General features: G+C 50.2%; 1 protein-coding gene across 1 annotated transcript; it reads left to right on the forward strand.

Annotated features, from left to right (window-relative positions):
* ATP12A (ATPase H+/K+ transporting non-gastric alpha2 subunit) lies at positions 1-27,375 on the forward strand. Its single transcript, XM_074377837.1, has 23 exons — positions 1-141; positions 751-906; positions 3,705-3,764; positions 4,565-4,768; positions 5,453-5,566; positions 6,561-6,695; positions 6,803-6,920; positions 7,152-7,420; positions 8,607-8,805; positions 8,963-9,072; positions 10,615-10,749; positions 13,553-13,745; positions 15,434-15,609; positions 16,274-16,410; positions 18,662-18,812; positions 21,765-21,933; positions 22,019-22,173; positions 23,251-23,374; positions 23,528-23,673; positions 24,194-24,327; positions 24,467-24,568; positions 24,916-25,007; positions 25,087-27,375. Exons 1-23 carry the CDS (start codon positions 133-135, stop codon positions 25,113-25,115), a joined length of 3,117 nt encoding a protein of 1,038 aa, XP_074233938.1. The 5' UTR covers positions 1-132; the 3' UTR covers positions 25,116-27,375.
* Positions 27,376-27,543: the final 168 nt, after the last annotated feature.

Genomic DNA, 27,543 nt, shown 5'->3' on the forward strand with positions numbered 1-27,543 from the left:
TTTAAGGCCGTGCAGCCTCCCGGGCTGGGCTGGCGCTCGGCCGGAGGAGCGAGGACCCCGCCGCCAGCCTCGGACGCCGCCGGACCCCGCCGCGTGCCCGGACCCCCGCCCGACCGGACCCCCGCCCGCGCCATGAGCCAGGTGCGTGCGCCGCGGCGCGGCGCGGCGCGGACGCGCGGGGCCAGGGGAGGGGCAGGGCCGCTCCGCTCCGCTCCGCGCTCCCCCGGTCAGCTTCTCTCCCGAAGCGCCTGTGCGGGGACCGCAGGGCTGGCCGGGTGAAGACCCAAACCCGAACGCGGGGAGGGGGCGCCAGGGGTCCGGGGACAGCTCCGATCCGGAGCGTGGCGCTGGGCTGGTGACTACGCGGTGCGCTGTGGTCTTCAAGCCGCCTTGGCCACTGTGTTTCAGGGGTTCAGTAGGTACCCCAACCCTTGAAACGGTGAGCCCTGTGGGGAACACGGAGACCCTGCCACCTCTTGGAGGGATCTTGTCGAGTTGAGGGAAGTAACGCCCCCACCCCCGGGAGGGGTGCCCTGGGGAGACGCCTGTGCCCACCCAGCCTGCCCTCCACCGGAGGGCCGGAGGGGAAAGGCCGGCGCGCGGAGCTGCTGTTTGCAGGTGAGGCGGAGAGCAGCTCTCCACTCCTGCAGAGGAGGGACAGGGGGAGGACTGCCCTTCCCTGTAGGTCCCTAAGTGGTGGGCCCGCTGCACCTCTTCAGAAAACCCACCTCGGATCTGCTTCTCTTTCAGAAAACGGAAATTTACTCCGTGGAGCTCAGTGGAAGGAACGATGTGGAGAAAACAGACAGGGGGGATGACAAGGGGAAGCACAAGGGCCTGAGAAAGAACCGCTGGGAGCTCAGGAAGGATCAGCAGAAAGAGGAGCTTAAGAAGGAACTTGATCTGGTCAGTTGATTTGGTCCCTAAGCCAGAGGGGTGCCGCTAAGCCCTGCCCTCCCCCTGAGTGCCCCCGCAACCCACCTCTTAAAAAAGAAAAATCAGTCTCAAAAATGTGAAAATCCCTGAGATTTGTTTCCTTGCTGGAAAAAAAAAAATGATGTGATACTATCTGCCAGTGGGTCAGGCCCTCTAAAGATTCCTGCATTCAGGCGGCAGGCACGCCCAGGGAGAACCCAAGGGATGAGGCTCTGATTCCAGTCCCTGCAGGCTCGGCCCAGACCTCTCTCCTTCCTGGTGGCTGCATTGAGATATAAGTAACCACTTGCCAGATTTTAGCTGATAAGATTAAACTATTTTAGCCAGAACCACCCAGGAGGAAAACTGAAAGCACTAAACCTTGCTGGGTTTCTGGGTTTATTTGCCCCACAAGAAAGAATTTCAGTGGTGAGAATGTTGGGTTTGGATTCAGACAACCTTAGGCTCAACTGAGGTTCCAGTTCTCCAGGACTGATCTGTGACTGGGAGCAGACTACCCAAGTTCACTGAAGCTCCATTCTCTTTACGTAAAATGGGAAATGAACACTTTGCGTGGGTGTGTGAGGGGGGAATGTGGGATAAGAGTAAGCGCATGTTGTGACTAAAGTGCTTTGTGGATGGGCAACACCATTACCACTAAGGACGAACTTGGGGGTTGTTAAAGCTGGCCAGCCGAGACCTGCAACGTGACAGATCACATCTCAGGAGCACAAATGGGAGGCTTCCACGCTGAGTCTACGATGGTGCTAGATTGGCCCTGCACTTCACTGCAGACTTTGAGGCTGTGATTCTTTGAGCATCTGGTGGGGTGGGCTCACGTGTGCTAGAGAGCCCCCAGTTAAATATTCAGGAATTTGGCAAGCTGACTAATATTGTGTTGGTAACTTAAGTGTGGCTACGGTGAGAAATCGGCAGACGCTACAGATCAGAGCTTTTTATTTGTTTTTCCTGGAGAGTTCATGAAATGGCTAGCAGCACACCACTAGGCATGTGTCCACACATATTTAAGACCTGTAAGTGGACTGGCCTGAATTCAAATCCAAGTTTGACGAAGCTCAGTTTCCTATGCTGAAAAACTGGAATTAAAAATGGTACTTACCTCTTAGAATCGTTAAGAGGATTAAGTGAAAGAAAGCAGGAGATAGACTCCACCCGGCACCAGACGGTGGTAGTCACCCTTGTTTCCTGTGTGTCTCCAGTATGCAGGAGTGAAGACATAGCTAGTCTTACTTGAAATTGCAATTTATAACATGAATATATATCCATTCTCTCATATGCTTGTTAATTGTAATGAGAATCTCCCTTGAGATTTGAGCACTTTATGAAGGTGTAGAATATAGAAAAGTAACTTCCACAGTACTGGCCAGAGTGTTCCCTTGCTTCCTCGCTGAGAGGGAAACGTTTTCTTTCCCTCTATTTTCACACCCTTCTCACAAGAACCCTGTAATCTGTGACACGTACAGGGGTGCGCGCTCGCATCCTGACCCTTCCAGAAAATTAGAACCTGGATGAGAAGCGCAGTGCCCCTGGCTTCTGAAGACACAAGCCTGAGCCACCTGGTACTGCCCTGCGCTGTCCTGGCAGAGTCCACACTCACAACCCGCCCTGCTCCCCTCCCAGAGCCAGGCTAACGGGAGAAGGGTGTCGCAGTACAGGCCACTGAAATTCTGAGGTCCATCCGTGAAAGCAATGGTTCCAACCACCTGTTACTTTTTGTTTTCCCAGAACCTGGCATGGTGTGCCCAGAACTGCATCTTAACCTTTGACCCCCCAGAACTATCACAGGCAGCTGGTGTTGGTACAGTGGGTGGACGGGCACAGCAGGTCCGGCTGAGAAAAGGGCACGAAACTCTTTTGCATGTTCTTAAGAAAAGAGATGTTCTGGTGCCAATCACAATATCAGTTTTTGTTTCGGACAATCAGGGTTTATCCTGAGTGCTGGGTTTTCTCGGTGGGGTGAGGAAGGCTCACCCCTGGGTTTTCTGCTACAGGGAGAGGTTTCTAGTCCTTTAGCCCAGAGAAGAGAGGAGGATTTTGTTCCCAGGGGACATTTAGGAATGTCTGGAGACATTCCTGGTTATCCCTTCTCAAGGGAGGTGCTGGTGGGTGGAAGCTCACAACAGAATCTATTGGCCCAAAATGTCAATAATGCCAAGGTTGAGAAACTCTGCTTTAGTCTAATGATTCTGTGGCAAAATCAGCAAGTGTGGGCCCTCCTGGTATTTATTTGGCAGGTTCTTAATCTGCAGGGTTTCTCTGCCTGTGAACTGAGTCTTAAGGACTGGAATAAGAAAAGGCCGACTTCTCCCTCCCAGACGGCCTACCCCGAGAGGGCTGCTTGGGGAAGAGCTGTCAGAACGCACTGCTCCTCACCCTAACCAGAATTCGCGTCCGAGTTAAGTGTCTAGATCAGAGTGCCTGGACAGCAGGTGTGCTAGGATTTGCATGTGCTGAAGATCAGACTGAAGTGAAATGCATTGCTTTGTTCATAAAAACTAAAGACAGCTGCTACATGACAGATGGCAAATTAAGTCTGAACTCTTCAGGGGTGGCCAGAAACCTCCTGTCCAGTGACCTCTCCTGCAGCAGGGTTCTTTCCTCTTGTAGCAGTAGCTACCTGGCACAAAGGCTTCTTTCTTTTTACCACACTTCCTGTCCCCTCTCCCATCCTCAGTGCCACTCCCAGCTTTCGTGGGCTTGTCAAGGCTTCGAGTTTCAGTCTTTTGGAATTATCTAATTCACTCTGTTCTTCCTTTCATGGGATTCAGGATGACCACAAACTCAGCAGTGAGGAACTGGAAATGAAATATGGTACAAACATCACTATGGTAAGTCATCAGAGAACTCATGATGGGAGAGAATCCCTGTGGCTATACAAAGAAGGCTGTGGAGGGTGGGGGGTGCAGAATACAGCACCTTCAGGATGAGTGGCCTGCAGCTGCAGCTGTGAGAATCCCACGTGCCCACCGCCGTGTGGAAGTGGGGCAGCCTCCAGAGCCGGAAGAGCCCCCTGCTGAGCCTGTGCTGGGTCATCGAGGGGTCTCTGTGACTGTCGGAAACCTGTGGGAACCCCAAAGGTTCAGACGCTTCCTTGCTGTCATGGTCAGAGGTTGCTTTTAAACCCTGTGCCCAGGATGTGTGAGGGTCTTCTCCAAGCCCGGCCTGAGAAGGAAGGGTGGCAGCAGGGCACCTGGTGTGTCTCTCAAAATCCCCACCATGGAAGCTCTGCTTCCTTTTGAGGATTCAAACTCAAATTTCAAAAGTTTTGGTGTCTTAACATCAGATTTGGATACATCTGTTCAAGTCAACGAAGGTACCTACTCTGTGACCCACTGGGCTGCAGTGAGGGGTGGGGAGGAGTGGCGATGCCGGGGCTTGAGGAGTAAGCAGTTGGGTGGGGATGCAGGTGTGTAGGGGGGTGTCATGACACCCACTCTGTTCCACCCAGATGGCGTGTGGAAGGTTTGAAGGATATGCTGAATGATGGATTCTGACCAGAGGAGGCTCCCTGGAGGGCACAGTGATTGAACTCGGATGTAGTGACCGCCACCCACAACTGCAGAAGTGTGATGTCCCACCCGGGGGGGAGAAATATCTAATTCCTATTTCTTTGGGTCGGCTTTCTCAGGGTCTCTCCAGCGCCCGGGCTGCTGAGCTCCTGGCTCGCAATGGGCCCAATGCCCTCACCCCTCCCAAGGAGACCCCGGAGATTGTCAAGTTCCTGAAGCAGATGGTGGGGGGATTCTCCATCCTGCTGTGGATAGGGGCCGTCCTCTGCTGGATCGCCTATGGGATCCAGTACTCCAGCAATAAGGCCTCCTCCCTGGACAACGTAAGACATGGGGGCTCCTTCCTGGCTTTGCTGCTGGCAGGGGAGCAGGCCTCCTTCCATGGGCCGCATCCTGGGCTGGAGTCAGGGGGCTGCCGCTGATCAGCCACTGCATGGGTTTGGGAAAAATCACTCATTTCCCAGTGTTAAGACAGAAATTCTGTCTGACTTTCTGATGTGTCAGAGGCAGTATGAGCATGAATTTTTAAGGGAGAGAGAGGTACGCTGTAAGTTCCTAAGTGAGGAAAAATATCGATATCCATGTGAAGTATCCATGGGCCTTCTCTCCTCGCAGCTGACTCTCCCTTTACCACGGAGAGCATCTGTGCCTGCTGCGAACTGAGCACCAAACCACAAAACTGAACTGGCCAACATGATGCTGAGAAAGAGAAGCCAGGTGCAGCAGGCACATAGTGTTCGGTCCATTGACAGGAAGTGTCCAGAGGAGATGGACCCTGGGTCCAGAAAGCAGATTGGTGGTGGCCAAGGCTGGGGCTGGAGGGGGGAAGGACTGCCGGGGTGCCCGGGGTCTTATTGGGGTGACAGATTGCACAGCCATGTCACTTACTCTTCGCCATTTAATTAGATACAACTGTCATCTCTCACTGTCCCGTGGAGCCCCGGCCCTAGGATCTGGCTCATTCCTGATGCTTGCTTTTCTGACTGACGCCTGTCCTCCTCACCCAGGTGTACTTGGGCTCCGTGCTTGCCCTGGTGGTTATTCTAACAGGGATCTTTGCTTATTACCAAGAGGCCAGAAGCACCAACATCATGGCCAGCTTCCATAAGATGATTCCACAGGTGAGTGGCACCACCCCTCTCTGGCGTCTGCGAGACGTCGGGTGAGCAAGCACCTGGTGAGGAGGAGCTTGGGGCCTGAGAGGCAGAGGGCCGTGCTCAGGCCCTGGCCCCATCTTTGCTGTCTGAGAGGTCTTGAGCAAGAGGCCTAATCTCCGTGAACCGCTGTTTCCTCCCAGGGTCTTCAGATGACCCAAGAGGTAAGAGAGAGGAAAATGCTCACTCAGAAGTAAAGCAGGACAGAATCATTAGGCACCACAGCATCTCCCGTCGCTGCTCCTCAGCGCTGGAGAGCCGCTAAGACAAAAGAGGTTGAGGCGGTTCTGAGGACGAACTCCTGTGGTTCAGGAGTGTCCACTGGCAGCCAAGGAGGTCGATTCTTTACCTGTGACCATGTTTACTGCCATTTCTGAGCCTCACTGCGTGTTGCCCCGAGACGTTCTCAGCGTGGGAGGCCCCAGCACCCCTCCCCCCACCCGAACCCAGGAGGTGTCCTCCAGGGAGACCGAGCACCTGCCCCACTGTCAGTGCTGCAGGAAGGCTGCACTGTCCCAGGCCGCAGAGCTGCCAGTGGAGGGACTCTGGGTGGAATCTTTTGTGCTACCAAGCGGAGGTCCATCTCCAACTCCATTAAAGTTTTCCTAACCTGAGTAAGATTATTAAACCCTGTGGCTTAACCTCCAGGATTCTTCCTGGACGTCCCAGCCAGGACCACTCATCCTTAACTGTTTCCCTCTCTGTCAGGCCCAGGGCTGTCGCTTTGCTATATCTGCCCATAGCAGCATTTTCTGGTTCCAAGACTATCTCTATGAGCTCCAACTCAAGAAAAAATAGTTCTTAGGGTCTTCAGGCCCAAAGTAAAAGTCTTTGTTTCATTTTTTGCCATTCTGACAGCTGTGGGTTCCAGTACCTCAGTCTGTGGATTTGGTGAGGGTGGCGGAGGTCAGCATCATCCCAGGAGGGAATCTGAGATGTGGGTCGTGGTTTTCTTTCCCAGCAAGCTCTTGTCATTCGAGACTCAGAGAAGAAGACAATTCCAGCAGAGCAGCTGGTGGTGGGCGACATAGTGGAGATTAAAGGAGGAGACCAGATCCCTGCGGACATCAGGCTGCTGTCTGCTCAGGGGTGTAAGGTGGGTACCATGGGACATCCTGAGGAGCGTGCTTTTGTCTTTCCAGGTCTCAGTGTAAGAGGGCAGAGAACAGGTGCCTACTCTTGAACTTTCTTCCAAATTTCTAGGTAGATAATTCATCTCTCACTGGGGAGTCTGAGCCCCAGCCCCGCTCCTGCGAGTTTACACACGAGAACCCCCTGGAAACAAAGAACATCAGCTTCTTCTCGACCACCTGTCTGGAAGGTAAGTCCAGCCGCTGGAGGGACGCACGTTTCACCCATACCACTTCTCCCTCTTTAGGCTTTATGGTTTTGTCTGTTTACCACATCTTGCTACAAAGCTTTCCCAAGAGAAAACATGAATTGAAGAGCCTGGAGTCTGACCTTTGTAATGTCACGTGCTGATTGACCACATAAGCCACCAAAGAGAGGTCCTAGCTGAGGACCTGCAATAAAATGTCTGCTCCACCTGTAGGCACGGCGACTGGCATGGTCATCAACACGGGTGACCGTACCGTCATCGGGCAGATCGCCTCGCTGGCTTCAAGAGTCACGAATGTAAAGACACCCATTGCCATCGAGATCCAGCACTTTGTTCACATTGTGGCAGGAGTGGCCGTGTCCATTGGCGTCCTTTTCTTCATCATCGCGGTGTCCATGAAGTATCAGGTCCTGGACTCCATCATCTTCCTCATTGGCATCATTGTGGCCAATGTGCCTGAGGGTCTCCTGGCCACTGTCACTGTGAGTCTGTGCTGCTGGAGGCCACACCCTGACCCTGCTAACACGGGCCGTTCTGCTGTGCTGGGCGAGCTCCTGCACAGCCGAGTTCACGCTGTCAGGGACGACCGCAGGCCATTCAGGATGGGCTGCTTCTTAGAGGGACAAAGGAGTTGAGATGTTGTTAACATGTGAATGCTTTGCCCTTGAAAACCTTATATTTTCACTTTCAGGAGATCCATTTGCAAATTATGGATGATACTTTGCCCCTTAAGAGCTGGATAAGACAGTCTCAAAGCACCATTTACAGATTTTCTAGAAGCCCCACACCTTCCCCATGTTTCCACAGTTCTTAAAGGAAAATAATAATTTCTTTGGCATTTCCTGCAACTGAAGAATTTAGACACATTTTTTACCTCTTTTCTCTTCCCTCTCTCAGACAGACACACACACACACACACACACACACACCCGTGTTCCTGCAGAGCAATTCAGCCCTTTCCTGCTTGCCCCCTCCCCCAGTTTCAGCTCTAAGTCTCCCTCTGAAGGGAGAGCCTAACTCATCCTTGCACACAGGGCCCCGCCCCCGCCTCTGCTGTGGAGGCCCCAGAAGAGGGATTCATCTTTCCAGTTCCGGGTGAAGGCAGCTTGGTATTGTCCTGAGCAAGGACGGAGAGAAGTTGTTGACCCCAGGGCTCCCCTGACTCCAGCAGATAGTAATTTGATGGAATTGGAGCCAAAAGAACCCTTTGAGACGTGGGGAGTTGAGAGGGAGCTAAGAATCTTTATAATCTGGAGCTCTTAAAGTGAAACAAATGCTTCTTGATTTCCCCAAAGAAACAAGTGAGCCCCCGGGGGCAAGCTCTTTGGCCCCAAGGTCAAAGTCCACCTCCCACAGTCTTGCTTGCAAGCCACAGGTGCTCGGCAGCCAAAGCCCCTTTGTGGTGACTCCCGAGTGTTGGTGGCAGTGACCTCGCCTGGCTTTGCTATCTGCAGGCCCCTCAGGATCACTTCCTCAAGGGGTAAAGGGACCAAAAAAGGGTCCCATATTTAATAAAAGAAGGGCACTCTGTGTTTCATCAGCCTCTGGGTCTGAAGCTTTACTGCATCTGGAACGGGACCTGGAACTAGTCCAGCTCTGTTTCTTCATGTTTGAACCCGATTTTTCTTAAAGCCTCCTTCTCTCTGTCTCTCTCTCTCTGCTGCCTAGGTGGCCTTGTCCCTGACTGCAAAGCGGATGGCCAAGAAGAACTGCCTGGTGAAGAACCTGGAGGCGGTGGAGACGCTGGGATCCACCTCCATCATCTGCTCGGACAAGACGGGGACTCTGACCCAGAACAGGATGACCGTGGCCCACCTGTGGTTCGACAACCAGGTCTTTGTGGCGGACACTAGTGAAGCCCATTCGAGTGAGTTTCCTGGCGCGCCCTGTCTGCGCCCCGCTGGGGACTCGCGGAGGGGCTGAGCCGCACAGACCACGCTGGTCCGCGGCCTGGCCGGGCTGAGCGGTGCTGCTCATGACCGGCACGCCCAGCATCCTCGGCATCGCTGTCCTTCTGCTTCCAGATCAAGCCTTCGACCAAAGCTCTGCAACCTGGGCCTCCTTGTCGAAGATAATAACGCTGTGCAACCGAGCTGAGTTCAGACCCGGCCAGGAGAGCGTCCCCGTCATGAAGGTGAAGGGTCCGCACGTGCAGTCATCCATCACAGCCTTTCTCTGTTCTGACCTGGTGCTTGACTTAATCTCTCCAACTGAGTAAAGTCTGAACTGTAAGAGCAAGTCCAATCACGAGACCTGCAGGAAACTTCTTTCACTGTAACTTGCTCCGAGAAATCTAAGAGTCCTCAGAATGTTCATTTAGGCCTTTTGAAAATTCTGTTTCATTCCAGAAAGTGAATGTGCCTTTAAGTTACTTTCCTAACTTCTTTACCAGCTAAGAAGATATAATCAAAGTTTCTTTATTATGCAAGTGCCATTCACCAGTTCAAACATAATGGGATGGAAATAGAAGGACTGGCCTCAGAGCACAGTCCTCTCGGCTGCAGACAGAGCTCTGGTGTGTAACGGACGGAGCTCTGGTGTGTAACGGACGGAGCTCTGGTGTGTAACTGCACTTCCAAACACAAACTCTCCCCTCCCCTCCGTCCTCCTCCTTGCCTCTCTCCCTCTCAGTGAGTTGCTAGGCTGTGTTCTCCTGGCTTTTCCACGTACCATCTGTTTCCTTCATTGACTCTTACTTTCTTATGTTTTCTGTTTGCTTTTCTTTCTCTATCAGCCCCCTCTAATTCTCCTTTTGGCCAGTCACTTCTCTGTCTCTATCTTTCAAATCCTTGTCTCCAGTTCTGATTTCTCACCCAAACTCCATGGGTCTCCAGATAGCTGTGAGTTTCCACCTGGAAGTGTGCATGTTAGACTCTCAACAGATTATACTTGGGCCCTTCCACCTGTACCCAGACTGGCTCCAAATTAATATCTTGTCCCAAATTTTCTGTTTTTCTATGGCAGAATCATTTTACTTGTCACCCAGGCCCAAATATTTTGAAGCCATCTTTACCTTTCTCCTTTCCAAATAGCTAATGAATCACCAAGTCCTATCATTCTTGTTTCAAAATATCTGTAATTATTCATTTCTGTTATCGCTAGTACCTTGTTTCTAAATAATTGTCTTAAACCTCTTAATTGGCCTCCATGATTCCAGTTTCTGTCTCCCCCAGTCTTTCCTTAAATACTACATTGATGACCTGCTTCACCTAACTTTGCTCAGAAACTGCCCATGCTTCTCTGTTTTCTGCTTCTCAAGTGTAGACCTCAGCCTGCCTTTCAGGGGCATCCAGCACACCTTCCACATCCACCTGTGTCTCCAGCTCTCACAACAGAACTTCCCCACGGCGTGCCTTCCTTCGCGGCATTCTGGTTCCTAGAAGGCTTTCTTCTGCTTCTCTGTCTATAGGTAACTCACCTGTCTTTCAAGATACAGTTCGTAACTGCATTTTTCATGAAAACTTCCAGCTCTGGGAGAGCTCTGAGCTTCCCTGCTGCCAGCAGCTGGCACCACCCTGCAGTCAGCATCACCGTGGTCTTAGTCAGTCACTGACCGTGGTGTGATTGCTCTCTCTCTCTAGGTAGAAAGGAGGCTTGGGTTACATGCTGGGTCCTTGAAAATAATTACCAAAAACCAGATTATGTGCTGAAAGTATTTATCCCTTTTGGTTCGCAGAAAGTTGTGGTTGGAGACGCCTCAGAGTCTGCTCTTTTGAAATTCTCAGAGGTGATTTTGGGTGATGTGATGGAAGTTAGAGAAAGAAACCGCAAAGTAGCTGAAATCCCTTTTAACTCAACCAACAAATTTCAGGTGAGTCTTCCTCACAACTGAATCTCTATCAACACCAGAGCAGCATGTCTACCTGTACGTGTCCTTTGGTGAATCTGTGTTTTGAATAGTACTTGACTTCAAAACTAGTCCTCAGGAAGGCAGGGCCTGGGCATCTGGTAAACCCAGAACAGGTTTCCCTGACCTAAGTGGAGGAGTTGAAGTAAGGCGCAGATCCTGTCCGGGCCTGGCTGGTCCCATGAATGAGCCACCTGTGTGACCCCCACTCTCAGCATGCGCACACACCACCAGCCCGCTGGGTGACCTTGGCACAAGTGAGGGACAGCCACCTCGTCCCGAAGGACGAGGAAAAGGTGGGGAGAGCAGTGCCACACCTGCCTCTGTGCCAGGCCCTTGATCCTCACAAGACGTCTGTGCGGGAGGGCGAAGTGACCCCAGCCGACAGGAGAGGCAACGGGAGGCGTGGATGTGAGCAGTCTCACACAGCTGTTTGACTCCTGAGTGTATGCTTTCTGTGCCACGACACAGAGGCAGGACGGTTTGCTTCAGGGCATGTGAGCAAGGCTTGCCCTTCATGAAGAGCTTTCCAGCTCCGCCTCCAGCAGTGCACAGGGCCCCGTTTCCCCTCATGCCTGGGTGGCCGGCAGTCGACTGTCTTATCTCATGTTAGGACACAGGACAGTCTGTAGCCCAGGGTCTGCTTCAGGTGGGGATCCCCGTAGACTCCAAAGCTGACAGCGGAGTGTCGTGACTTGGTCTTGGCATAGCAGTCAGTTATGCAAATAGGATGACCAAGTTTCTGGTGACTACCCACACATTTTTTTGGAAAGAACTTAGGATTGGAAAGTAACTGTATTGTGGATAATTGACCCATAAAGAATTGTGGTTAGCAAAGCAGAGGACTAACAAAATGCATGATGTAAGATACAGAGGAAATCAGACCTCTGTTCAAAACAAGAGTGGAAATAGAATGAGTGACGGTTCTGAAGTGACAGCAGCAGTGGTAGATGTCATGGGCCAATTCCCACACGTCCTGAGCCCCTCACTTCACACAGCTCAGCAGGTGGTGGGGAGGGGGGGCGCCCAGCACTGTCCGCAGCCAGGAGGGCCAGAGCCAGGAGTCTGTGCTCTTCAGAACCAGGTCAGGTGACCTTCCAGTCAGGAACAAGACGCGGACGCCTGCTGCGGCTCCATCTCCTCCAGAGAAGACTTTCCTCATCATGTGAGAAGTGAGGAAAAGCAGGTTCTGTGAGGCCTCACGTACAAAATGTTGAAGGAGACAGAGTTGGGCTAGAAAGGAGAGGGGTTCCTGCAGAAGAGGCCAAAGAGCCTCTGGACCCTGCTAGTGCCGTTTTGTATCCACACACGAGCAACGCTCCACCGAAGTAAGATGATGCGATGTCCTGACCGTGGAAGGCTTCTGAGTGTCATTCAACCAAAGGAAACAGGGTGGAAAGTCTGTGTCTTATTGGTCTTAGAACAGCAACTCCCCAAACTGACATGGTCCATGAAAATAATTTCCATACTTTATGGCAAATTAGAAAACTAGGACAATATTTTATAAAGTTTTGCATAGAGATGAATTCAAAAGATTATCCTTTTTGTCCTGCATGGTTAGGACAGGAACTCTGGGGCCTGAATTCAAGTCCCAGCTCAGCCTCCTGTTAGTGGTGACCTCGCACAAGTCACTGAACCTCTCCACATCTCAGAGTCCTCCCTTGTAAAAGGTGATGATAATGGTACCCACAGCCATAGTTTTGAGAATTAAATGAGTCCATTTAATTTTTGAGCACTCAGAATGGCACACGTAATAAATGTGTTTATTATTCCTACTTTAAGTGTTAAAATGCCCTACCTTTGAGAAAATAATGGGGGGTTTTCAGTCTGTTTAATTAGTGGGTTTTCTACTGTCTTTACTTGGCTGTACAAAAAAAAGGCTGCAACCTATGTTTGCCCTCTACATTTTTTTTGTACTCATCTCTGATATCCAAAATTCTAAAAACTACTGATTTGGAATCAAGTGATAACCCCAAAATGGTAGAATTTTTCTTCTCAGCTTACTCATTCTCTCCCACAATCCAAGCTCCTAAGATTCCTTTCAGGGGCTTGGAAGAGCCCCTGGCACGCAGCCAGGGCTACATGACACTTAGCCACTTTATTATCATCTGTGCATTTTTTCACAGTTTTCCTGCCTGTCTTTTGTGATGAATCTAGAAGCAGAATTGTTAGGTCAAAGGGTATTGACAGTGAAGTTGTGATGCCTGCTACTTACCAGAGGCCTGTGATGAGAGCCCCCCACCCCTGCCCTCTCCGCATCCAGTAAAGCTGGCCCAACATGGAGACAGAGAGGCCCGCAGCTCGCCTGAGCTCGGGCTGGTGGGGTCTGAAGGCCGCTCTCACAGTAGCAGGTGAGAGAGGCAGGCTCACAGCCCTCCTGCCCCACAGTCACCCCAGGAGAGCTTGTTCAAGACAGATGGCTTCGTAGGCTGACAGTCACATCTGCCCTCAGTAAAGCTGCCAGTTTGTGTTTGAGAAACAAGCTGCACTTAGTTTGGATCCAAACTCAGGGCATCCTTCTGGGCCGGGACGGAGTCCAGATCTCTGCACATAACTGGGGCCCGAGGTAGAAAGAAGGAGCTTGCCTGCAGAGAATGCTCCCCTCCTTACACACGAGGACAAGTAGCCTTGCAGAGAAAGGGGTGTCATTAATGCTAGTGTGTTGCTGATTAAAACATCTACGATTCAGGCTGTTGCGAGTCCAGACGGTATCACATTCGATGCCAGGGACACGCAGTACTTAACACGCTCGGCTCCTCCCTCACAGCTCTCCATACACGAGACAGACGACCCCGACGACAAGCGTTTCCTCCTGGTGATGAAAGGGGCCCCTGAGCGGGTCCTGGAGAAATGCAGCACCATCATGGTCCACGGCCAGGAGCAGCCTCTGGACCAGAGCACCGCCAAGGCCTTCCACACAGCATACATGGAGCTGGGAGGCCTGGGGGAGCGCGTGCTGGGTGAGCCCCCGACCCCTTACCCAAGGCTCTATGCCTTGGGGTCATGATGTAGCAGAGGAGCGCTGGCATCCACTCGAACCACAGAAAGGAGCAAGGAGAGCAAACAAGAAAGACCCTCCGTCTGATATCACCAGGGAGGGTGGGGTCACTTCCCCACCAGGAAAATCTGGGGAGGTTTGAGGGGAGGAGCTACATTTCAATCTGGTCCTTGAGTGACAACACTTGGAGGGAGGTGGGGGGACAATGTAGCTGAAGTACAGAGGTGGAAATGGCTGGGATGGCTAGGTGAGGGGACGCCACCCTGGGAAGGGGAGCTGGCGGTGGTGACGTGGGGTGGCTGCGGCGGGAGGGGCTGGGGCTTCGCTCTGCAGCCAGTGCAGAGCCACGAAAGGCTTTTTGGGAGCTAGTGTTTCCTAGAGGATTGTCCTTGGCGGCAGGAGGGAGAGTAGAGGTGTGGGTCTCAGCAGGAGGTGCTGTCCCCCCTCAGGTGGAAGAGGGGGGATATTTGACCCAATAAGACTGTGGAGGCAGAACTGGTAGGACTTAGCAACTACTTAGAGGGGAAAAGTAAGTTTTCAAAAATGTTGACTTTTCCTGCTTAGTAATTAGGAAAAATTACTGCCAGTATCTGAGACGGGATGTTAAAGGTGGGAGGATCCGTGGTCGCACAGCCATGGTGGCAGGACCTGTGTGTGGTGTCATGAGATACGCTGTCGTGAGGACCAGGGTTGACAGAATGGCACCTCTGAGCTGCAGAACTCAAGGTGCCAGGAGTTCAGAGTTGATGGCAAGGCTCATTAAACATCATGACAGTTCTTGCCAGTAGAGATGGAATCTGTGGAATGTGTGTTTCTAAGGGATATTTGAGTTTTTAAAGCAAGTAAAATGCATAAATGAGGTGATGAAGCTGGACGCAAGCCTTAAATAACCCACAGCACCAGGCGACCTTTTCAAGGCGGGGCCGCGACCCTTCTGACCAGATGCTCTAGGAACCCCACGGTCGGTTGACCTCCCAAAGCCTGTGTTTTGCTGAAACGTGAAATGTGTAAGGCAGAGTGCCACGCTGAGAATAAATTTGATGTAAAAGCGGTTGAGAAAGTAACGCACCCTTGGGTGTCACACCCGACTTAGGGAACCCCTCCTCCCTTGACCTGCGAGAGGCGGGCGCCCTCTGAGTGCCCAGCGGTTCTCCCCGCCTCTCCGGGAAGAGTGTCACAGTGTTCCCCTGACGCCCCAGGTTCTTTCCCTGGTTTGTACAGGAGCACACGCTGCTATCTCTGCCAAAAACCAAAGCGTTTCCCACCCTGGTCCTCCCTTCTTCCCCTGGAAAATGTCCGACTCCTCTCTCAAGAGTCAGCTCACGTGACCTCCTTGGTGACGGCTTTCCCGGTTCTCATGTCTCTGTCTCCCCACTGAAGTGGGGCATCTGCAGAAGTAAAGGCTGTTCGCTCTTGGTCTATCTCCAGAACACAACAGAGACCCCAGTGGCACACAGTGAAGTATTTTTGGATGAAGTATGTCTTTCCTAGAAACAACGTGTGTTATGGAACTGAAGGAATTAAATAATTCTGGTAAACGCCAAAGTATTGGTTCAATATAAAGGCCTGAGAGTGTATGAAAATGTGTTTTCTTTCTTTTGTCATCTCTTATCCTAGTTTCATTGACTCCCCAATTCATACCTGCTTCAGGTTTCTGTCATCTCTACCTGCCAGCAGATGAGTTTCCAGAAACCTACTTGTTTGATACAGACGCGATGAACTTCCCTACCTCCAACTTCTGTTTCGTGGGCCTCCTATCCATGATTGACCCACCTCGGTCCACGGTTCCTGATGCAGTCACCAAATGCCGGAGCGCGGGGATCAAGGTGGGGTTAATCTTCCTGACCCAGCAAGCCCTCTGTTCACGTTGTGTCCCTTGCCAAGAACATTTGTCACGAGAGTATTTAGGTGTCTTCAACCAAATATCACAATTCCCCTTTTTTAATTTCTACTTTTACTATACTTTCAGGAACTGTCCCCTGAAAGCAAAATGATTGCGTCTGTGTGGTATAAACCACAAGAGTAACTGCTGTGAGGAGAAAGCTGTCTGTCTCCCTGTGCCATGAGGCGGCCCTATCTCACCTAGACCTTGAGAGACAGTAAAGGGTTTTATTACTTAATCTTGAGGTGCAGCTTCCAGAATCCATGTGAATTCCATGACCATGTTGACTCCAAGACTGTCGGAGCAACATGAAGCTGCCCGAGGAGACGCCTACCAGCCCTTGCACCGATAAAGTTACGTCGAAGGGAAGGGCTTCATTTACTGTCAGGAGAGGAAATGTCAGAAGCTCAGGAGCAAGCACAGATCGAGTGGGACCAGTGTATCCTTCAAGGACAGCTGTTTCTTTGACCTAGAGATCAAGAACCACCCGTGAGGGCAGACCACAGTTGTCACTAATCGTGCTCAAGCTGTAGTAGGCGACCCTGAATGTCCCTACTCCGGTCAGCTGGCTTCCTAACCGTCCACCTGCCTTTCTCACTGTGTTTTAGGTCATTATGGTTACGGGTGATCATCCAATCACGGCCAAAGCTATTGCCAAGAGTGTGGGGATAATTTCGGCCAACAGCGAGACCGTAGAAGACATCGCAAAGCGCCTCAACATTGCTGTGGAGCAAGTTAACCAGCGGTAAGCTCGGAGCCACCGCGACAGATCTCAGGCTCTTACCCGTGGGCCCTGTTGCCTCTGAAGAGCGGTGCTGTTGGGAGCAAAGCCCCTTTTTGCCAAACATTTCCCTCAGGGTAATGCTAGGCTGGTTTATGCTATAATTTATATATCCATTCATTACTCAAAATTTTATTGAGCGCCTAATATGGGCCAGGCACTGGACTGATCCCGTGAAAATTACCTTTCTGCATTTCCTGTATGAAATTTCAACCCAGTGAAGCAGATCTGAAAACATGAGCCCTAATGTAGAGTGAGAAAGCTGAAACAGAAACTTTATGGGGAATTACTTGTCGCTGATGCAGCTGTGTGATCGGGAATGCCAAGAACCCTCGTGCTCCATGCACTCCCCTGGTGTGCATCCTGAGTGCTTATTCCATTGGCTTCGTGGTGTGTAGCTATGGAAGCACACTTTTCTTTCCTTTTTTATTGGATTGTAAGTAGAATGGAAGCTTCCTAAGGAAAGACTCAGCTTTTCCTTATTTCTCCTAATTCTTTTAACCGTGTGGGTCCTTTAGTCCAGTCATCTGTCCATTCATTTGTGTGTTAATTCTTCTGACAACTGTTGAGTGCCAACTACATTCCAGTCACTAGAAAACCTACCACCACATACCTAGACACTGGAGCTACAGCAGCGAGCAGAGCAGACGCTCTCCCCGTGCCTGGGGGGCCTTCCATCTAGCCAGAGGTGCAGAAGAATGGAGGCTGATTGTGATGTGATAAGTCCAGTGAAGGAGGCACATGGGGACAAGGAGCTGGCAGTGGGGGGACAGGCACCTGGAATGTTGATCATTCACACAAGTCAAAGCTTCCAAAGTCTCAGTTTGAAAATAAATGTCATTGGCCTTGTCGGCTTTCACGTGTGGGGGTGGAGGGGAAAGAGCAGAGGACCTCCTCTAGTTCCCAAGCGTGCGTGCCCTTTGGGAGCACGGAGCTGTAGGTAATAAAGCACAGCCAACAAGGCGCAGTTCAGACCCAGAGCCAAACAGCCTCTGGGCACGGCAGTATCTGAAGTCTGAGTGCTCCTGTCCTTGGCGAAAGCAGCATTCATCTGCGCAGACAGGCTCTGAGCTTCTGTTGTTTGTTTTGCTTTAGAAGCAGTAGGGTTCTACCTTTCATACCAGTCACCGCAGGAGAGCAGGGTGGGTGCTTTCTGTGAATGTGTTCCATTACCCACTTCACCAACTCCAGCTGCATGATCATAGAAGAACTATTTTTGCAGCTCTGGGGAGAAAGGAAACACTCTTTCCTTCTTAACTTACTGTTCCATTTTTTAAATCAGAGTATAGGAAAATCTGTACTTTGAGTCAGGTGCTCAAATTCCAATATTTAGTACCTATAGGAAAAAACAGACCTAAAAACAGCTCAAAACGTTAAAAATGTAAAGAAAAAAGCACGCAGTATCTTGTACCTAAGAACGTTCAAACTAAGATTTGAGGGCTGAAAAGTGGGGTGTTTGCCGAGGGAAGGGAGTGAGAGAGGCCCGTTCCCGGCAAAGGCAGCAGGACCTGGGAGCTCGGGGCACAGACTGGGGCCTCAGAACTGAGAAGTCCAGTGGGCCACGGGGGCAGCCAGAGGGGACAAGGCAGGCTGCACCTGGCTCTGCAGACGAGTCAGGGGTCCTGGGCTCTGCTAGCAGCTCTGTGGAAACCGTTAGAAGAGGTTTTGCAGGGGCAGCACCATCAGATCTGCATGATCAGTGGCTTTAGAATCTTACTTTTATACTCAGCACACAATGGTTTTCCTTAAAGAAGACCTCAGTGAACCTTTCTCCCTACATAGCACATTGCATAGTAGACCCTATAAATCTGAAATAAACCACAACAAGGAATTGTTGCCTGTGTGTTTTGACGTAAGCTGCATTCTAAGACCCAAAATATAGCAGGCAGGTTTTTTTTACCTTCCTTTTACTTGTTGAGTAAAGCATTGCCCCAGGAAGTACCATCGCTCACCTGTTCTGTAAAGAAACAGCTCCTTGGCTTTTTCCTGTTGTAGGGTACCAGGAAACAGCCTTATTTGTCCGGCTTAGTTTGCTGTCTTGAAATGAGACCACAATATTCCCACTACCCGTAAGCCCTGGTGTCCCACTAGAGTATTGGGCGTCAGGACGCTGGCTTCCAGGGAGAATCAAAGAGGCTTCCGCCCACGTCCTGCCAGAACAGCATTTCAGCCACATTCCACCTTGGCTTCACCCAGTTCCTCCTGGCCCTTCTAGGGATGCCAAGGCCGCCGTGGTGACCGGCATGGAGCTGAAGGACATGAGCCCAGCACAGCTGGATGAGCTCTTAACCAACTACTCAGAGATCGTCTTTGCCCGGACGTCCCCCCAGCAGAAGCTGATCATCGTGGAGGGCTGTCAGAGGCAGGTGGGTGGACACAGCACCTGGGGACCTTCCAGGTCTGCCCCCGCCCCGGGGGAGTGCTGTGCTGGGCCCTGGCCCCCATCAGGGCTCTAGCACTGTCCTCACCACCCCACATCGCCAGTGGTCAGGGCTGACCCTCTACCCCAGGGGACCCTCCAGCATGCTCCCCCGGGCTTTCTGACAGTGAAGTGTGATACTCTGGGGGCTATGGGCATAGGAAGGTGTACAATTGTAAGACATACAACAAAAAGGGTAAAGACTTTCGCCTGCCACACACATGGGGGCTTTTCCTTCCAGTTTTATTGAGGTAAAATTGACACACATAGCACTGTTTGTTTGACATGTACAGCATAATGCTGACTTGCATACATCATGAAATGATTATCACAGTAAGTTAAGTGCACATCCATCTCATATACATACAAAATAAAAGAAAAAGAAAAACTTTTTTTTCCTTGTGATGAGAACTCAATTTACTCTCTTAAACCACTTTCAAATATAGCATACAACAGTGTTAATTATATTTATCACATTGTACATTACATTCCTAGTACTTATTTATGTTATAACTGGAAGTTTGCACTGTTTGGCCACCTTCCTCTAATTCTACCTCTCCTCACCCCCTGCCTCTAGTATCTACAAGTCTGACTTCCTTTTTTATAAGTTTGTTTTTGATGTGTAATTGACCTACAACACTGTTAGTTCCTGTGGCAAAACTCAGTGATTTGATATTTCTGTACATTTAGAAATGACCACGATTAACTCGAGTGCATCTGTCACCATACAAAGATATTACACAGTTACCAACCGTCTTCCCCAGGCTGTGCGTTTCATCCCTGTGACATTTATTGTGTGACTGCAAGTTTGACCTCTTCATCCGCAGCACCTGCTTCACTCAGTGCCCCATGCCCTCCTCTGGCAGCCGCCTGATTGTTCTCTGAGTCTGTTACTGTTTCTGTTTTGTCGTGTTTGTTCGTTTGTTTTGTTTTTTAGATTCCACATGTAAGTAAAATCATATGGTATTTGTCTTTCTCTGACTTATTTCACTAAGCAAAATACCCTCTAGGTCCATCCATGTTGTTGTAGTTGGTAAGATTTCATTCTTTTTTTATGGCTGAGTTATATATATATATTACACACACACACACACACAGCACATCCTCTTTATCCAGGCATCTATTGACAGGCACTTAGGTTGCTTCCATGTCTTGGCTATTGTAAAAAAATACTGCATTGAACATATATCTTGTGCATATATATTTTTTCTGATTAGTGTTTTTGCTTTTTTCACAAAAATACCCACAAGGGGAACTGCTGGATCCACTAATAGTTCTATTTTTAACTTTCTGAGGAATCTCCACACTGTTTTCCACAGTGGCTGCACCGATTTACGTTCCCACCAGCAGTGTAGGAGGGCTGTCTTTCCTCTGCAACCTCGCCAGCACTTGTTGTTTGTTGTCATTTTGATAACAGCCACTCTCAAAGGTGTGAGGCGATGTATCCTTGTGGTTTTGATCTGCGTTTCCCTAATGAGTGGTGATGTTGAGCGTCTTCTCATGTGTCTGTTGATCATCTGTATGTCTTCTTTGGAAAAATGTCTATTTGTGTTCTCTGTTCGTTTTTTTAATTGAATCATTAATTTTTTAATGTCAGGTTGTATGGGTTCTTTGCATGTGTTGGCTATTAACCCCTTGTTGTATATATCATTTGCAAACATCGTCTCCCATTCAGTAGGTTGCCTTTTTGTTTTGTCTATAGTTGACTTTACTGTGCAGAAGCTTTCTGGTTTGATATAATCCCACTTACTTATTTCTGCTCTTGTTTCCTCTGCCTGAGGAGACATATCCAAAACAATATTGCCAAGACTGACAAAGAGCACACTGCCTACGTTTCCTTCTAGTTTTACGTTTTCAGATCTTACATTTCCATTTAAGTCTTTAATCCATTTTGAGTTTATTTTTGTATAGGCTGTGAGAAAGTGGCCAGTCTCATTCTGCATGTAGCTGTCCAGTTTTCCCAATGCCATACATTGAAGAGACTTTCTTTACTCCATTGTATAGCCTTGACTTCTTTGTTGTGGATTAATTGCCCATATAAGTGTGGGTTTATTTCCAGGCTCTCTGTTCTGTTCCATTGATCTATGTGTCTGTTTTTGTGCCAGTACCATACTGTTTTGATTATTGTAGTTTTGTAGAATAGTTTGAAATCAGGGAGTGTGATCCTCTAGCTTTGTTATTCTTTCTTAAGATTATTTTGCCTATTTGGAGGCTTTTATGATTCCATACAAGTTTTATAATTACTTCTTGTAGTTCTGTGAAAAATGGCATTGATATTTTGATAGGGACTGCATTGACTGTACACTGCCTTGGGCAGTGTGGTCATTTTAACAACACTACTTCTTGCAATCCACAGACATGGTTTATCTTTCCATCTGGTTGTGTTGCCTTCAGTTTCTTTCATCAGTGTCTTACAGTTTTCTGAGTACTTTAGTTAGATTTAGATTAGTTAGATTTAGTTAGTTAGATTTATACCTAGATATTTAATTCTTTTTGATGTAGTTGTTAATGAGATTGTTTCCTTGATTTCTCTGTCTGATAGCTCATTGTTAGTATACAGATATACAACATATTTCTGTATGTTAATTTTGTATCCTGCAACTTTACTGAATCATTCATTCTACTAGTTTTCTGGTGGCATCTTCAGGATTCTCCACGTGTCATCTGCAGTGACAGTCTCACTTCTTCCTCTCCAGTTTGGATCCTCGTTGGGTTAATTATCCAGCACAGCTAGTCTGGAGCTCATTGGTCTTTCTTCTGGGATCTCCCGTCTTAATCTTTCCCCCGAACCCCGAACGGGCCTCATTTCCGCTACAGCCGTCCTCGCATCCTCAGACACACTGGGGACTGTGTTGGTCCTGCCCCAGCTGCTCACCCACCTCCTCACGTGTCCCCACAGGATGCTATTGTCGCTGTGACGGGGGATGGAGTTAACGACTCTCCAGCTCTAAAGAAGGCAGACATTGGGATTGCCATGGGGATCACAGGTTCTGACGCAGCCAAAAATGCAGCCGACATGGTCTTGCTGGATGACAACTTCGCGTCCATAGTCACAGGGGTGGAGGAAGGTGAGTGGGGCCTCAAGTGGTCCTACTGGCTGGGGCACCAGGGAAATCAGAGGCAAGTCCTGTAAGCAGAAACGTCTCTGCCTAGGCCGCCTGATCTTTGACAACCTGAAGAAGACTATCGCGTACACCCTGACCAAGAACATCGCTGAGCTCTGCCCCTTTCTTATCTACATCATCGCCGGCCTGCCCCTGCCCATTGGCACCATTACTATCTTGTTCATCGACCTGGGCACAGATATAGTAAGTAGCAGGAAAGGCAGCAGGCTCTGATAACTTCCCCGGGGTGTCAGCTTCAGAGTCTTTACCTTCAGGGGCAAGAGGTGGACTAAATCGTGCTTCTCAAACCTCAACATGAGGGGGCCTGAAGTTCTGCATTTCTAACAAGCTCTAAAGTGACACCGATCTGCTGGTCCCCAACCACACTTCAAAGCAAAGGGTAGAGAGGTGTGTCAAATGTTTGGAAATTAAAACCACTTCACTGTACATACGAACTTTTCAAGGCATGAATTCTTCACCTTTCAAAAAAATGCCATTGGTCAGTTGCAGCTCATGTGCCTCCGTTTTCTTTTAAGAAGGTGCAGCTCTCATCAGAACAGCCCTGTGCCACTGGGGATCCAGCGGCTAATAACCCACAACTGCCCCTTGTTAAGGAAGCATCTGTGATCCAGAAGCCCCTCTCTAAGTGCAGTAAGAAGTGGTGGTCATTCGCACTGTGTGGCCTCACGTTGACCTGCAGTAACGTCCTCTAGTGCGAATCCACTTAAGAATGCTTTGTGCATTTGTTCTCAAGGGTCTGGCTGACATGGGCGGCAGGGAGCCAGTGGAGCCCCCTTCTCATTCCTACAACACCCAGGCAACCACCGCACTACAGGGAGGCTGGAGGCATCTTTATCTTAGAAGGGAGTTGAGGATCCACAGTCTACAGTCAGCTCACTTTCCAAGCCCTCACTGTAGTGGGTCTTCCGGGCAACACCCGGGAACTGGTTAGAGATGCAGGCTGTCTGCCCTCTGAGGGGAACCTGCAAGAACCACTAGGACCAGCGGCAGGGGAGGGGGAGAGAGCAGCAGGGGAGAGCCTCTCTGAGAGGAAAGTGCGTGTGACTGGCGCTGTTTTGAACCAGTGGCACCTGGGATCACACAGAGCAGACAGATTCTTAAGTTCTCAGCGCACGGCGCACCCCACTGCCCGCCCTGGGAAGACCAGTTCTGTGACCCCACCCCAGCCTGGCGGCCCTGCCGGCTGCACCTCCTGCCCCCAGCAGGTGGGCAGGCGTGGAGTTTCAGGCTCAGGCTCAGGCCTCGGGCTGTCTTCTCTAGATCCCCTCCGTTGCCCTGGCTTATGAGAAAGCTGAGAGTGACATCATGAACAGGAAGCCTCGTCACAAGAAGAAGGACAGACTGGTGAACCTGCCCCTGGCCGTGTACTCGTACTTGCACATTGGTACGCAGAGGGCGCTTCTCGCCTGTCACCCAAGGGGCCACCCGAGAATTCACTTTTCCTGGTGGGTTGGGCGGGTGGGGATGTGAGGAGGAAGCAAAGGAGAATGAGGTCAGGGCAGTTCTGATGTCCTTGTCGACCCTCCCATTCTTCCAGGCCTCATGCAAGCCCTGGGAGCTTTCCTTGTGTACTTCACCGTGTACGCACAGGAGGGCTTCCAACCCAGCGCCCTCATTAACCTCCGGGTGGAGTGGGAAAAGGACTACGTGAACGACTTGGAAGACAGCTACGGGCAGGAGTGGGTAAGGGCGGGGCTGCGGGCAGGAGTGGGTGAGGGCGGGGCTGCGGGCAGGAGTGGGTGAGGGCGGGGCTGTGGCGGCTCCTCCGCTTCACCCCTGTCGCTGCGTCGCCCCAGATGTGGAACTTTCTTTTCCACAGACGGCCGGACAGGGACCGAGAAGGTGACAGTTTTCCCAGTTAAGAGGGCTTGCGGGCCCCTTGGTCACAGCGGTTTGCCTTTACCGGGCCCAGCTAATCTCTCGAGTTAGATGCCTGGAGCTCATTTTTTTGCACTGGCCTTGCAGTTGGTGTGGAAGGGTAACCAGCCAATAACTCCAGGGCTGGACCCAATCACCTAGGTCAGCATCTTTCCCTGTTCACCTGGTTAAAGGAAAAAAACATGTTTCTTTCCAAACGCAAGGAGGTGATCCCCTCTCAATCTTGGTGAGGGGAAAAGAGTAACGGTTAATGGAAATGCACTGAAACCTCCCTGAAGTTTCCATCTGGGGCCTCACGGCCTCCTCTTCCTCTGGCCGTTGACAGACGAGTTACCAGAGGAAATACTTAGAATGGACGGGCTACACCGCCTTCTTCGTTGGCATCATGATCCAGCAGCTGGCAGATCTGATTATCAGGAAGACCCGCAGGAATTCCATCTTCCAGCAGGGCCTGTTCAGGTACCGCCCGCATCCACCCTCCTGGTTCAACCTCGGCCTTTGGTGCCGGGATGATGGGGGCCACGCCTGAAGCACAAGAGGGTTGACTACTGGGCGTGTGGGCCTGCGAATTCAGGCTCTGCTCCTATGTGTCCTGCAGAAATAAAGTCATCTGGGTGGGGATCGCCTCGCAGATTATCATCGCGTTGATCCTCTCCTATGGCCTGGGGAGTGTCACAGCCCTGAACTTCACCACACTCCGGTGAGCTTCCTTGGCCCGCGGGGAGGGAAGAGACCCCCGACCTGGTTGTCGCAGCCTAGATGAATATTAGGGTTTCAGGGGGTTCTTTCCCCTCCAGTCTTTCAAGAGAGGTAGTATGGAACAGGCTTCGTATCAGCCTGAGGCTGTGACCGCTAGTCTTTTCAGAAGAGGAAACGGGTTCTCCGTCCTCGCCGCCCCGCCTCTCCCCTCACCCGATGGCCCACTTCCAAGGCAGACGTTGTTCCTGGAGTCACGGCCCAGTTTTACGCTGTGTGACCCCGCGCAGTGTGTCCAGGAAGGCAGGGAGGTGGCCTCGCGGACGTCAGGACTCGCCCCTCTGCTTCCAGGGCTCAGTACTGGTTCGTGGCTGCGCCGCACGCCGTCCTGATCTGGGTGTACGACGAGGCGCGGAAGCTCTTCATCCGGCTCTATCCGGGAGGTAGGTCGCTGCACGCCGCGAGGGGCTGCTCGTCCGCAATGGACTCGCAGTTCTGACTTGCTGTTTTCCACCTCTGCAGGCTGGTGGGATAAGAACATGTATTATTGAGACCACCTTACTTCCCAAGCCTGCCAGCCTCACGCGGGGGTTCTTCATCTGCCGGCCACCAGCTGGGCGAGTGCTGCCGTGGGGACGTCGTCAGAATGCATTTAAGAGGACAGAACTGTATAAAAGATACTCAGTGGTGTTTTGTAATGTAACGCAGAGATTTAACTGTTTGTATATGATTTTCGTTTATACATCTAGCTCCTTATTTAAGCATATGTGGGTTTCAAGGTGGTGGTTTAAGGAAGAATGACGTGTTTATATGTGTATAAAGCTCACCCGTGTTCAACAGTCTCAAGGAATCCAGGCATCTGCTGGGGTCTCCCTGTCCTTTGAACTCTAGGGAAGGTTGCTCAGACCTCCACAACCTATTAAAAGGCCAGTGGCCTCCCTGAGATCCCTGTGAATCCCCGGAGAACTTATTTCACAGTCACCTTGCTCAAAAAAGGCTAATTCAGCAAGACGTTGGCAAGAGATGGGCGTGATGACAGGTTTACTTCCCAGCAACCTGGACAACCTCAGTTTGCCTCTGAGGCATCCTTCTTAAAGGTCCTCATTCCTGCTCACCACCTGGCCAATCCTCTGGTGCCCTCCCTCCTCCCAGGTCACCCTCCACCCCTCTGCCAACTCCAAAACGAAGCTCCAAATGCTCCCTTGGCCCAAAGGGGTTTTCATTTACCAGGATTCAGCCTCAGTGGAGGTCCACCATGGTTTAAAATGTCGTATTCATTTCCTATGAGATAGTTACAAAGCGTTCTGCAGCACTTACTGTACATTTTGTGCTTCTATTTAGTTTATTCGTGTGTAACCACACCCATGTTGAGAGCTCCAGTGAAAGATGTCTTATAAAACCAGGCCTGATTGTGGAGTTCTAATTAATTTGAGTTTGTATAAAACACAGAGCATAGGACACAAAAAAGTGAGATGTGATTTCAATTTTTTTTTTTTAATTTTTTCTGGTCACTTTACTTCTTGTGGATAGTCTGAACTCTTCCCTCACCAGCATCCCTGCTTTGTCTCCCATCTGATGTGCCCACATTTCTAACTCAGAATTTCTGTAGGGGGCTACACCTTTCAGCAGCAGCATGCTAGGGAAAGCAGTTTTCACAGCCTTTCCATCATCGGCGGCACTCCCAGCACAAACTGATTTGACAGAACCTGAAAATTACACTCCGTAAGCTTTTCCCATTGTGGGGGCTGCCCCCCACCCCACCTCTTCTCCATCATTCACTTACAAGGATGTCTTGCTGCTGACCGTGCCAGGTTGTGTCTCTGAGCAGGAAAAGGGAGTCTCAGAGTTCTGTGCTGTTTTCTTGGGGTACAGTGTACTTCATGTAAATAGGTTTTAATATGCTGTGTTACTGTGTGTGTGTATTTAAGTTAAAACAGTGTTGCTGTTCTCCAGGTTTTTAATCTCTGTCTTCAGCCACAATATCATTGGACTAATCTGATGTCCAGTGAACTGGAACCCTTTCCAGGCAGCATCATGACAGCCTTCTCATTCCAGTCTTGACAGGGTAGCAATGCTTTCTAAAGTGCGGCCACGAGTAACCCATCCTCATTCTTCCTCCTGCTGGGCTGTCTGCCTGCCCCCAGCTGTGATGGCCAGCTGCTCTTGGTCCTGCCAGAGCCAGTGGGAGAAGCCGGTCGATGACGCACAAAGCTGTAAGTGGTTTAGCTTGGGGCTGGAATCAGTTTGAAAGGAGTTAAATTTGAAGGAGAAGTCTCTTCACAGCAGGAACTCTGTCTGGAATAACTTTCATATTGTACATACCTACTCTTGCAAAAAGTTGACACTCAAGTATTTATAAAATGAATAAATAACAGAGTCAAACCAGAAATGAGACTGGTATATCAAGTAGCTTTATTAAGTTGTAGACAGAAAGGGGGCAAAATGGTCTCAGACCAAAGGGTCCGTTTGGCAGTGGTGGTGTTGTTTTGGAGGGACTGCTCCATTCTGCCTTTTTATTTACCTTGAAGACATGATTCCAATGACAACACTGTTCCATATTGAGAGCTTATTATCCCCACCACTGAATGACTCATTTATTTCTTACTAGTCATCTTTTTTTAAAAGGCTGCATCTTGTCACTAAATCTGATACCACATCTCTTATTTTTTTTATAATAGATTCCTCAAAACGGAATTAAGGGATTAAGAACATTTTTAAGGCTCTTAATAAACACTGCCAGATTTGTTTTCAGATAAGCAGTGTCAGTTTATACTCCTGCCCATAATACTAAGTGACTGCCTTGCCGGTCAATAGGGTATGAAAGATCTGTCGGCCATGAGAGATTTCTGTTCAGCCCGTGTCTGCTGTGCAGGCTGAGGGCACAGCAGGGACAAGACAGACTCATGGTCCTGGGACTCTGGTGAAGGGGCAGGAGAAATAGTGTAAGGGTTTTAATAAACATAAGGAGGCTTAGTTTAG

The sequence above is a fragment of the Camelus bactrianus genome, chromosome 14, assembly GCF_048773025.1.
Source record: "Camelus bactrianus isolate YW-2024 breed Bactrian camel chromosome 14, ASM4877302v1, whole genome shotgun sequence".
NCBI lineage: Eukaryota > Metazoa > Chordata > Mammalia > Artiodactyla > Camelidae > Camelus > Camelus bactrianus.

Coding starts and splice junctions, on each gene's coding strand:
- ATP12A (XM_074377837.1), top strand. Junction 15,610..16,273: donor GCCGGAGCGCGGGGATCAAG/GTGGGGTTAATC, acceptor ACTGTGTTTTAG/GTCATTATGGTTACGGGTGA. Junction 16,411..18,661: donor GTGGAGCAAGTTAACCAGCG/GTAAGCTCGGAG, acceptor TGGCCCTTCTAG/GGATGCCAAGGCCGCCGTGG.